General features: G+C 47.2%; 1 protein-coding gene across 1 annotated transcript; it reads right to left on the reverse strand.

The window, feature by feature from the left end:
* Positions 1-5127: 5127 nt before the first annotated feature.
* On the reverse strand, positions 5128-12063 carry CHST7 (carbohydrate sulfotransferase 7). The gene has a single exon (XM_088159939.1). The coding sequence runs from the start codon at positions 11880-11882 to the stop codon at positions 10479-10481; it is 1404 nt and encodes a 467-aa protein (XP_088016065.1). The 5' UTR covers positions 11883-12063; the 3' UTR covers positions 5128-10478.
* Between the last annotated feature and the right edge of the window lie 1118 nt (positions 12064-13181).

Genomic DNA, 13181 nt, shown 5'->3' on the forward strand with positions numbered 1-13181 from the left:
ACAGCGACTTGGGAAGACAAACATCATCACTCCAAACATCTCCTGTTTCCTTCTTCTGCTCCCAGCTTTACATGCTGAGCATGAGGCCACATTGTCTGGGACACCTCTGTGGCCAGCTCTCCTGGCTGTGTCATCTCCCAGCTCCTTGCTCACCCCCAGTAACCTCATGGTGGGTGAGGAGCAGAAAGGACCTTGATTCTGTGTAAGCCCTGCTCAGCAATAAGGAAAATATCCCTATGCTATCAACACTGCAGCACAAATCCAAAACACAGCCCCACACGAGCTGCTCTGAAAAAACTTAACTTCCCCAGCCAAAACCACTTTATTTGGAAAATAATACTATGCTTATATGAAAGCACTTGGTTACAAAAAACAACCTGATTTTACCCTTTAGCAGTTATTCCAAAGCTTGACTGTCAAGTCAGGATGTAAAGGATTTCAAAGGATACAAACTGTATTAATTGTACTTATGATATTACAGGTATTCAAATTACTGTTTACAGTTAGATATGTCTAATGCTACAGTTGGTTTAGATTTAGGAGTAACTATCACCTTCCCTGGATGCTTCTTACCTTCACTAGTTTAAAACCTCTCAATATTGGAATGAACTTCTCATGGGTAGAGCAGTGATGAAGCCCTGCAGGCATGCAGAACTAAGTCCCAGGAATTATTCTGTAGGCCCTAGACTACTTGTGCATTCCCAGATCAAAGCATCTTTAGAAGATGAAAAAGTTTTATTAATTAAATGTCTAGCTCAAAATTATTCTAGCTATTCTGTAACAGATCACAAGAGACTTCTCTCACACTTATCCCTGGACCTTTTCTTTCATGCAATAGTAAAGATTTTTAAAATAATGTTTATTAAATGCACAGCCTAACTCTTCTGAAGGTCAGCATTATTGCTGTGAGGACTGGGGGCTATCACTCACTGTTCAGTAGCCTACTGAGCTAAAGGAGTTTTACTCTCTGCATACTGAGGAGTGCTCCAAGGTCAGCCCGCAGGAGCTCAGTGTCTCAGAACTGGAATCCCTCCTGGCAGGAATCTGTGAAGCTCTAAGTACAGGCATGACCAGACACACTTTGACACAACCAAGCAACCTGAAACTCAGTTTAGAAATAATCCAAGTTTATGCAGTCTTAAAATTGCTGACTAGCTGCTTCCTTCAGGGGTAGCATTACCAATTTACAAGCAACATGTTAAGCTACGGTAGAGAGCTAAAAGCAGCAGGAGGGCCACTTTCCAGGGCAGAACTATCAAGGCAGCTACACATAACCTAGACTGCTTGTCAAGATTTTAACTCCTTTACTGTTAAGAACAAAGTTTCAGAAATATTGGCTAGTTGTTATTATTATCATTCAATCTAAATGCAAATGGTTTGATTTTAAGTTCTTAGAAGAGTCAATTAGCAAATATTTTAATAAGAATTTACAGGAAGTCAATAGGAAGATATGGTTTCCAATTTACAATTTAAGGATGTAAAATGAAATTCATGCTAAAGCAACTCCTCATTTGCTGCAGTAGCTTGAGGCCAGGTCCTGCCTTCTAGCAGTTACTGCATTTAGACATTAAAAACCTTGTGAACAGATAAAACCAATTTTTAGGTAGCCAAAAGTACCTCTTTTTACTCAAGAAACTGATGCTATATAAATGACTGAAATATTTATCTGGTTATCTGATTTGGGAGCATGAAGGCAGAACTGGAACTTGAGTATGGAAGTTGATCAATATGCAAGGATGAACAAACCAAAGTGCTTTATTGAAAGAAAAACTGTAAAATGGAGATCTGAACTGGAAATAAATAGGCTTGAAAGCTGAGTATTTGGAGGAGAGAAGAGTTGTAGCTGTGTAAAAAAAAATTCTATAGTTACATGCTTGTGACAAGAGCAAGTTAGCACAGAGTAACGGTATCAGGCTGTTTTCTGCATCCAGTAAGAGAAGTAGCAGGCTTGAGCTGAATCAAGAATTATTCAAACAGATGATTGAGAGCAGTTTTTAACAGCGGGCATACATAATGGGCATAATAGAGTGAATGAATGCTAGGTGAAGTCTTTGTCCTTAATAACTTTAAAACCAGCTTGGAACAGGTCACAAATGTCTCACTCTCTCATCTCTAAATCCGTTTCAGAAAAAATTAAGTACTGATAAATGTTTTTAAATTGGTTTTATAAAAAAAGGGGGGAAAAAAGAGAGGGGGATGAATACTCACAACAATTCAGTCAAGTCACCCCTGCTCAAGCTGCAGCTGAAATGACTGCAAAAAGCCAAGGAAAGGTTTTCGAATCTTCCACCAGAGAGGCTTCTGGTGTAGTTGGATTGATCTCCCACAGCCCCTTCCCATTATTTTAACAAGTGCTGCACTTCAGATCCTATCCAGAGCCCACCTGAAACTAGTTTCATGCCTGTGCATAAATAAACAAGGGACTAATCATTTCACATCTGTATGGCAAAGCATTAAAGACAGCTCAGCCACAGCAACGGCAGTGCTAGGGCTGGGTGGTCCCACATCCTGTACTTGCTGGCACAGCTGGGGTTTCTACCCATGGCAAATGAACACCACACAGCCTTTGCTTACACAAACCTACTCCACCTTTCCTTTCCCTTCAGCTCCTCTAATCTCAAGGAAAAAAGGGCAAGACCTGCTGGGTTAATGGTGTGGGCTTTGTGCTCCTCTTGATTTATTGTACAGCTCCAATATATTTTATTCAAATACTGGCAGAGACACAATCCCCAGATTTCCTCATAGGAAATATTATGAGACACTAACCTATTGCAGAGTACTCCAGAACAAACTGGAGTCTGGAGTTAACAACATTTCCATGAAAGTCAGCATTCCCTCTTTTCCACAGAGCACAAACAAAATGTACAAAGCATCTTTAAACTAGGGCTCTGGTCTTTTTGTACCTTAAAGCTGATTTTTCAGAAGACTTCAGCACTCTGTACAGTACTTCCTATGGATCCCAGGGCTTCTGGACCACCAGCTTCATATCTCTAAGTCATAACGTGGTAGTCTACATCAGTTCCTTTCTATTTCTAAATTACAGGATTTGTCTTTTAAAATGAGTTGTCCCTTCCACCCCTTCCTGCTATGCTGTTCTTATAGTTGAAAAAACCCCACCTTCTTCCAACTTCCCGGCTGAAATGATTCATTGTTGATGTGTAAAAATCTGTTCTTATGCCAGTATTGTTCACAGCTTGATTACCTCTCTTCCACACTGCTGTTCATGCTGCTGTGCACTGCTGTTCTCTTTCAACCTTGACTTTGACACTAAATAAACCACACAGCTTGGTCCTCCTCAGTAAGTTATTTCACTGGACATTTCTCTGTATCTATGAAAAATATTAATTCACCCTCTTGGGACTCGGGTGCCTATGACAAAGAACATGTTAATACCACCATACAATTTCCCTTTTCATGACTAGCTCACTCAGGGGTTTAGAGTCATCCCTTGAGGCACCAGTGACCCCTGGCCAAGCACATCAGAACACTGACTGCTGCTACAGCAGTTCTGCAAAGCCAGTTATACCAAAGGTGTCAGTCAGCTTCTACTTGATTTGGACTTGGCCTTTTCAGGAAGTCTAACTTGTCTAACATCTCACAGACACTGTGGCACCAGGGACTGAGTCCAGCTCCTCTGAGAGCTTTTAAATACCTCAGCCATGAGATACTGCCTCCATCCTTTTTACCTCCTTCAGTCTTCTACCAGATTCCTGTACACTTTCTAACCTCTAGCAAAGACCAGGAGGTGCTCATGGTGCCAGATGTGCTGCAAAATCCATTCCTGCTCCAGGTGTGTTCAACCTTGAGTGCTGATCAAGTGCTGCACTGGAGAAAAAACAACCACTTGTGATACATTATAAGGAGCATGAAAGGAGAGGCAGCAGACACTGAGTCTGACTCCTTCAGTGCTTGACTTTGCAGCACAGACATTGAACGCCTCTGTAACAGCGTGCATAGACAAGAGGTTTCCTGGCATTTTTTTAAAAGCTTATGAAATACAATAGATGTCAGTGATATGCACGTGAGTCACTGCTAGAACTGGGACTTTTAAATCTGTTACTTGAACCAAGGACACAGACAAGGACCTCCCCCAGACTCCTCTGTTCTGGTGGTAATGCCCACTGGCAGAAGTGACTGCAAAGGGACTTCCAAATGGAGCTCAGACAAAGGCAGCTGGGTGAGACAGCTTTCACATCATCCCTTGTACTCACAGACTGAGCCCAACAGTAGCAGAAGGTGGGCAAAGACTTTATGTTTACAAATTTTAGCTTTAAAACTTCAGTTTTCTAGGAGAGCACTTCTTCCCATGTGTCCCACCCCAATGCTGCTAGGAGAGCAGGAGGGCCAGCTAACAAATTCCTTATACAGAGGGAAAGAGGGGAGACTGGTTTGCAGAATTGTGTTTATGTGGGGTGGGAAAGGTAAAGGGGAAGGCAAGTCACCACTGCACTGTGGACCTGCTCTCCACCCAGGGACTGGCCCACTGCCAGTTGTCTGCACAGCCATTTGAACTGAGATATGGCAAGAGCTGCTGTTGAAGAGTTACCAGTTTCTCCCTGCAGTTTCGACTCAGACCCACTCTCCTCTCCATCTTTTCCTCCCTCTTCTCTGAGCTTTCCTCCTCTATCTCCTCCAATAGGGCAATTCCCAGTTCTTGGTCCCTACTTCTCCTAGCTTGCTGTCTCCATGTTCCTTCCTTCCCTCACACACTCCCAGCCAAATTTTCCAATTAAAGCAGTCACAACTTCCTGCCTCTCCTCATCAAATCCCAGTCCCTCATTCATCTCACACCCAAGTCCTTTCCCCAACAAATCCCACTATCCTCAACTAAAAGTGAATTCATTTCCCCATTCCCTCATGTCTACCTCATCTATCATCAATATCTTCTCCCTCTCACCTGTAGTCCTTTGCATTATTAAGCACCGGAAAGCTAAACACTGGATTTGGGGGTCTTCCTTAGGAACAGGGAAAGAGGAGACAGGGAAGAAGGCATCAGAGGGCACAGGAATGGCAGACTCCTCCCTGCTCAGTCCAGTGATGCAGCCCCTGCCACAGTCACATGGCTTCGATTCCCACTCTACCACATTGAGTTTTCTATGGGAAAGAAACAGGTTTGCACATGCTCACTGGAGATACGACCAATGCAGATTTTATTTGGTATAAAAGAAAGATACACACACATACCAAAACCACTTTTACTGAGCACGTGCTATCCATTTTATACAAACATTAATATATTTGGCCAAATCAAAATAGAAAGCAGAGGTAAAAATAAAAACACAGGGACCATCCTCTACAAAGAGGTAATTTCCCCTACCCAAACTGGAGTTCCTGTCCCAAAATACTGAAGTGACAAATGATTTCAAAGAAGTATCTTTGAGAATATTTGAACACAGGCAAAAGACCATCACATCCTAAGTTAAAAAGAATATGGTTTTGACTGAAATTCCAAGAGACTTAAACCTTATGCCCATGACAAAAAGCTTCAGTCTATATACAGTTGAAGTTTGGCAAAATTGGACCTTTAGAAACAGGATAAGAAGTTTGGAAGCTCCAGGGAAGGACTGGATTCCCACGTAACAGCAACAAAAAATGCCACTGCAGGTGCCCCGGGTTAGCAGCAGAGCTTAACATCTCAGTGGTGGAAGCAAGAATTTCACAGTACTCAATATCCAGATTGCAAGTCCTAAAATGTGAATCAGCTTCCAGCCTGTTGTTTAGAGCTGAGACTGCCAGATATACATCTCCCCAACAAACAACAGGCCCCTTAATCATTGAAACACACCACCTCAATGTGTTTGCATCCAGCATTCATCTCTTTGAAACACAGCCAGGAGAAGGACAGTGTGCACCTGGCCCCTCATTCACACACACACACACACACACACACACATTACCAGTGAGGTGTTGAAAACTGCTAGTGCAAGGTTTAACAAATTGTATTTCTCCCATGTCATTCTCCATGGTGGTACATGTCATGGCAAGTTAAATAGGAAAGACAAAACATCTCAGGTAGTCCCAGTGCTTCACGGATTGCATGGTGACTCTGAGAAATGACATGCACCATCAGAGAGTCTCAGTGACAGCTCTCTGTGCTCAAGAAAGGAACAGAACATGCTGTCGGGCTTGCTGGCTCTCAGGGTTTCAGTGGTTTAATTGCGTTACCATAACAAACCCAGAAAATCTGCAGTATTTTTATCGTTGAGCTTTACTGGAAGTGGTGATACTGAGAACTTCATGCAGAAACTCAGGACTTTTCTTGATGCCCGGACTGATAGGGGACAAGAGGGCTAAAATGACTCATGCAATACTGAAGTTGTTAAATAAGTAACTCCACAACCATTCTAACACTTCTGTTAGATACTGCAACTGGTACCAAACTATTTCTATTGTACCTGCAGTATGTAAGTACACACTGTGGATATCTACAAGGACTCCATCAGTAATATCCTAAGGAGTAGAAATAAGGCGGGGCCCAAGTATTTCTTGGCCCTGGACTTTAATCATTTCCCACAAGTATGTCATTAGTTTGCCTCCCCAAAAGAAATAATTTAAATACAGATATGATGTTGTAAAAGAGCAGTTAACAATTATGGCATGGAAATATCCCAACTTTTTATGAAAAATTACAGTACTCAAGTTTCTACCTCCCTTCACTTGGACGTATGACAATCAGAAATTAAGTAAAACCAGACAGAAATGTCTTGTGAGCATTTGTGAGTTTTGTACCCATTTCCCATTATGACTTTTTAATAAATTAAATTTGTTAATTCATTGTATGTAATGTAGCACAAGTAGGTAATTTTTACCAATCTCAGTCTGAAATATGGAAACTTTATGGCTGAGTCCTGCACTCCAATTCTAAGCCTTCCAAGTTCTGGTTGGCTATAAAAATGTGTTTTCTGTTCTCTTTCTTATTATGCCATGCTCTTCTCTAAACAAGCAGTTATGGTTCAATTTGCTACATCATCCAATAGAACTGTGACTTCACCTCAAACTGTCCAAGCCATAAATGTCCAGCTGCTCTCAAAATGCAGTCTAACTATGGTTGGTTCCAAAGATCTCTGCCACTGAAACTCTATGCTAGTTGTCCTAATAAGGCCTGTTTCTCTTTTCAGGTAAATGCCAACACTGACATTTGACAGTACATTTGTTTTTTTTTTTTTCAAGGCCTGAGTTTCAAGACCAAATACATGCTGTAAGTACCCTGAATGATGCTGTCCAGTGCCATTAAAACACCCTGAAGAGAAAAATGGGGTGCATTTGTTGGTGAGCCTTAGTTGTCCTCCTTGGGCAGGAGAATTTTAGAAAACCTTCAAGTAACTGAAGTGCACATGTCACACCACCAGTCATTAAGCAATTGTCATCCACACACTGTTCTAAGATTTCACTCTGGCCTAATTGCTCCTTTCTCAGCTTTGGATATTCCTTATAGATTTTTTAGATGAGTTTTCTAATGAACTCAGGTGCACCGAATACAAAAATAAAAATTGCACTTGCTATATTTTGTACACTTTGCCCAATGGAGCCCTTCTCATATTATACAAAAATTTAAAAATTAAAATAATCACTCACAGAGAACAACCAGGCTAGTGAACAACTTTTGTTGAAAGAAATAACTATTGATACAGAAAATGCATCTATTATAGAATATCCTGAGTTGGAAGAGACCCACAGGGATCAGCAAAGTCCAACTCCAGGCCCTGCACAGGACAGCCCCAACAGTCACACCATGTGCCTGGAGCATTGCCCAAAAACCTTTTGAGCTCTGCCAGGCTGGTGCTGTGACCATTTTCTGGGGAGCCTGTTTCAAGCACCCTCTGGTTAAAGAACCTTTGCCTAATACCCAGCCTAAATCTCCCCTGACACAGCTTCAGGCCATTCCCTGGGTCCTGTCACTGATTCCCAGAGAGATCAGTGCCTGCTCCTGCAATGCCCCTCATGAGGAAGCTGTGAACCATGGTGAGGTCTCCCCTCAGTGTCCTCTCCTCCAGGCTGAACAGACCAACTGACCACAGCTGCTCCTCACACAGTTCCCCTCAAGGCCCTTCCCCACCTCTGCAGCTTGAACATGGAAACAGTTTCAGAAAATACCAAATAAATTCCAATGCGTGGATTTCCCCCAACTACAAGAATCAAGTTGAGCTAGATGTTAACACTTCTTTGCTCCTCATGATGAAACATTTTAAGAGAAATTAAGTGTGAATTTTGAAAGACTTAGGGAAGATGTTTACCACATGAAAGAGCATGATGAGATTCCCTGTCAAGGTGAGGAGAATGCTTAACTGTTGCATCACACAATTCTGTGACTGCAACTTGCTAAGAGCAATCAACAGGATATACTGGATTTTAATCTCCCATCCTATTTAAGAAAATAAGTACCGTATCATCTGTTGGTATGCACAAAAATCTTAATTTCTTTCAAACCTGTCAGTACAAGTCAGGCTGTACTGGGTGTAGTCCCAGAAAAGCCTTCCAAAAGAGGTTACCTGACACAGGTTATGAAGGCATTGTACAGGTATTGTCTATCTATAAAAATACCATTATTAAATGCTACTGGAACACCCAGTGACAAATTTTGGTGTCACAGGCACAGTGAGAGAATGCAGAAACATCCCTTAGATAATACACAAAGTTTTCCGGCACAAAACGAGAATAATCTGTAATCTCTGTAATTCTTCAAGTAGAAGCCAAGATTGTAGAACTATATGAAATATGCTACAGGGAAATGGATACATTTGTTCAAAAACATTTTTATGACTACATTTTCCTGTCAGTTAATGAATAAAACCTGCTTCTTGTCCCAACATACTCTCAGATGGGAAGATGAAGGGAAAAAAAGCTAAAATAAATGAAGGTTCCATCCTAACTTAGTGACATGCTGTGCAGCATAACAGAGCACAAAAAGTACAGTGTAATTCAAACACCTCCTCCATGATAACATAACATCTTTGAACTGCCTTTATTTTCAGCACTTTATATAAATACCGCTTTCTTCCTGATCCTGCATTATCCTCAATTTGAAACTCATATTCTGGGTTTGTATTTGAGGACTGCATGTAAAAATCCCTATAATCCTGTACCCTCTTGTGGGGCCATTACCAAACTGTAATAGATTCAAAAGCAGTCTCTATGAAGTTATGAAACTGCATCCCTAAATTACAACTGAACCTTCTATCCACACATCAAGAAATTAAGAAACAAAGGTACCTGCAGATAAACAAACACCCTCTTCTCCCACAAGTTGCAGGATATTTGCAGGAACATGTAATTTTAAAATCCAAAATAAAAATCAGGGTTTTTTGTTTGTTTCATTTGTTTGTTTGTTTTTAATGTAAAATTTTATTTGGGAACTTCATGATTAATTTGTCTTTAGACTCTTAGGAAACATTTGCTTTTGTCCAGGAGTTGCCAGCTGAGAGGATGTTGTTGTTTGGAAAGGATGTGATCAGGAGGACCCTGAGCACGGCACAATGTGTCAGCCCGGAAGCAAGGGAAGAAAAGTGATTCTCTCATCTGACAGAGAAAACAAAACAGAAATGTCGAGCATTTGCCTTCTAGTTTCATTCACCCCTACACATGTTCCAAGGAACATGTTAGTCAACTGTATCTCACATGAGTGTCAGCAAACAATATCAATAGATGTATATAGATTAAAAAAATCCTATTTTCAAGACAATTACAGATTTCTTTAGAAAAGCAAAGATTTCTGCCACAAACATTTTCAAAACACATAAGCAGGCAAATGCTTACCCTCCCTGCATGACTGCTTACCCTGCTGCTCAGAACGATGGACAGAGTTGGATGTGGTTCCCCTTCCCTCAGCCCCTTCCCTACAGCACCAGCAATGAACGGGGCAGAGAGCATCCCTGCAGAGCAGGTTTGGAGCAGCAGAGCTGAGTCCTACCCTGCAGCAGGCACTCTCCTGGCTGTCCAGGCCCCTGCTGACCTCTGCAGCGACTTCACAGAAGCCTCTTGTGTTTCAGTAGCAGTAGGATAGTTATATCAGTGTGATTCAGAGCTCCTAAGGGCAATGCTCTCACAGGAGCACCTTCCAGGCCCTCTAGTTCCTTGCTGAGAGTGTTCACCTGGGGGATTTTAAAATTTTCATGCAGTTTGTTTGTAGCATACCTGTGCTTTATACACGATTACGGTTTCACGCTAAAAGGCTCCAAGAGTGATGCTGTACTCGAAAGACACCTCTTACCAAACCCTTCTCGTAAATAAAACATCCCCCCTGCCCTCTCCACGCAGCCCAGAAGGAGCACAGGCACAGTAAGCCATAGCGGCACGGGGGGCTGGACCCTGCAGCGCTGCCTGTACCCGAGGCGAGGCGGGTGTCCCTCAGCCGGGGCTGCCCCCGGGGGAGCGCCCGGCCCACCAAGTTGGCGCCTACCATGCCAGCGGTGAGCCCCGCGCTCAGCTCTGCCCGTCCGTCCGTCCGCCCTCGGGCCCGTCCGGGACACGGGGCTCGGGCGCTACCGGGCGTCGCCGGCGCTGAGGGGGTAGGCGAGGATGCTCATGGCCTCTCCGCACGCCGCCTCCACCTGCCGCACCTGCTGGCGGCTGAGGCGCTCCCGCCAGGCGTGCACGGCCTCCCGCGCGTCGCGGGCGGAGATGAGGAAGGGCCGGTCGGAGGAGTAGGCGGCGCCGCGGGTCATGTTGAGCACGAAGTCCTCCAGGGCTGGCGGCACCGTCAGCCCGGCGAAGCGCAGCAGGCGGCGCAGCTCCGCGCGGGGCTCCCGCACCAGGTCCTCGTAGCGGAGCTGCGTGTAGCGGCGGCGGAGCCAGTCCGGGGAGCGCCGGGCCAGGAGGAGATCGCGGAGCCAAGACTGGCAGATCACCTCCAGCGCGCCGCCGAGGAAGAACTCGGCGCGGTGCTGCGGCTGCGGCGGCCGCCCTCCGCCCAGCAGCCCGGGCGGCAGCAGGAGATGCTGCTGCTGGTGGCGGGCCGGGCCCCGCGGCTCGGTGCGGTGGCGGCTGCGCAGCACCTGGACGCTCTCCCGCAGCAGCGCCTGCCTCGCCTTCAGGCGGGAATTGTGGACGGCGCGGGGGTCACGGAAAAGCTGCACCACCCGCAGGTTGAGGCCGGGCTCCCGCAGCAGCGGCAGCAGCGCGCCCAGCTCCAGTAGCCGCACGTCCTTGATGACCACCACCGGGTACTTGCGGCACTCGGCCTCCAGCTCCCGCAGCGCCCGCGGCGGACACGTCTCCTCGCAGGTTGCGCCGTCGACGAGGCCGATCTCCCCGCGGGGCCGCGGGGCGGCGGGGCAGAGCGGCGGCGAGCAGATCACCTTGTTGGTCCGCCAGCCGAAGATGCTGGCCGTGGTGAGGTTGTCGGCGCCGGGCGGGGCGGGGGCCAGCGGGTCGCGGGGGCCGGACGGGGCGGTGTAGAGGCGCAGGACGGAAAAGTCGCATCGGAAGAGGGCGCGCAGCATGTCGCGGAGGGCTCCCTGCAGGCTCAGCGCGTCCCCCGGGTAGAGCGCCTGCCAAAGGTGCCACATGGGCTCGTACAGGTAGAAGACGTCGGGGTGCTGGTTGAAGAGCTCCCCGAGGAAAGAGGAGCCCGTTCGCCAGGTAGCATGCAGGTAGATGTGCCGCTTCCCTGCCGTCCCCGCGCTGCCGTTACCCGCCGTCCCGGCCGTGCCCGTCTCATCCTCCTCCTCTTCCTCGTCCAGCGGCGGCCGCTGCTCCCAGCCCCACTCACTCAGCGCCTCCTCCAGGCTTGGGCAGCGCCGCAGCAGTGGCTCCTCGTCCACTCGCCCGCGCCTGGCCCCGTAGTCCAGCGCGTATGGCACCAGCAGGAGCAGCAGCAGCGTGTACAGCACCAGCACCGCGGCGAAGCGGCGATGTTCGCCTCGCCACCGTCGCCGGCCCTTCATCGCTGGGGCCGGCTCGGACCCCGGCTCCGCCGACCCTCTGTTTGCCGGAGGGCGGCTCTTTGCGGAGAAGCAAAGTTAGCGGCGGCGGCGGGGATGTAGGCGGCGGGCGGTCCTCCCCGCCGGGGAGCACGCCCACGGGCACGCCGGCCCGGCTCCGGGCCGCTGGCCGCGCCGCCCGCCGCTCTCGCCGCCGTCTCCTTCTCGTCCTGCTCCTCCTCGCAGCGCGACGCGGAAGCGCCCGCACCTGCCCCCGCTGCCGCCTGAGGAGCCACCGCCGCCGGCGGGGCGCGGGCTGCTGCTGCCGCTGCCGCTGCTCCCGGTGCCGCTGCGCCGGGCTCCGGGCCGCCCCTCGCCCGGCCTCCCTCCCTCCCCCGGGCAGGGCCGGAGGGGCGGGCTCGGCACGGCGGGACTCACCCCCGCCCGGGAAAGGACGCACCGAAAAGGAGGTGTTAGCCAGGACAGGTACCGAGCACCCGAGGGTGTCCCGAGGAGGGGTGCTTGGTCCTGCTATTCACCAGAGCTCCGGAGAAAGAACATTCAAGACGCTACAGTGAGGAGAAGAGGTGCCAAATGTATTTTTAGGGTAGACGACAGCTATTAAAATCTGCAGTGAGTTTTAGAAATGCTGCAGTTCGGCGCTATAGAGAGCTGCGGGGTTTCTCAGCCACACTTTTGTCTATGTGTGTGTGCTGATGGGATGCGGACATCTCGATCGTGACTCATTGCTCCAGTTTTTACACTTGTAAGTTCCATAGCTGTCTGAGCGGGTCACTCTTTGCAGCTGTAAGGAAGAAATGGGCACCCACAGAGGGACATTCAACCTGTTGTGGATGTCTTCCTGATAGCCCTCTTTATTAACTACAGTAGGAGCATAAAGTTACCAGTTCAAACATAGGCTTCTAGTTTTTTAGACATCTAAGATTAGTTGAAATCTCCTGGGAGATGGAAAGTCAACAAGTACTGACTTCAAGTGTTTAAATTAAAACGTATAGTCTCAGAATCTCCAGCCCAGCCTGTGCCTGACCTTGGAAGATGCTCACATAAGGAGATGGACAATGATCCCATGTCCCTGGTTTAAGGCATCCAGCTGTCAGGAAAGTGAGGTCCCTGTCCTGCTGATGGTGTAGTAGGAGCTGCTGACAGTCCTGACCACTAGGCAATAGATGGCATCCTCTGTAAAACATGACTAATATTTAAGTATGGTGTGCAGGGTGAAATTCAGAGAGGATATCACAGTTCTTGCCCTCGGTGTATGATGCTTTGACTCCCAGAAGAGTCTGTGGTATATAAACACCTGTA

This window comes from Sturnus vulgaris, chromosome 2, assembly GCF_052056855.1.
Source record: "Sturnus vulgaris isolate bStuVul1 chromosome 2, bStuVul1.hap1, whole genome shotgun sequence".
Classification (NCBI taxonomy): domain Eukaryota; kingdom Metazoa; phylum Chordata; class Aves; order Passeriformes; family Sturnidae; genus Sturnus; species Sturnus vulgaris.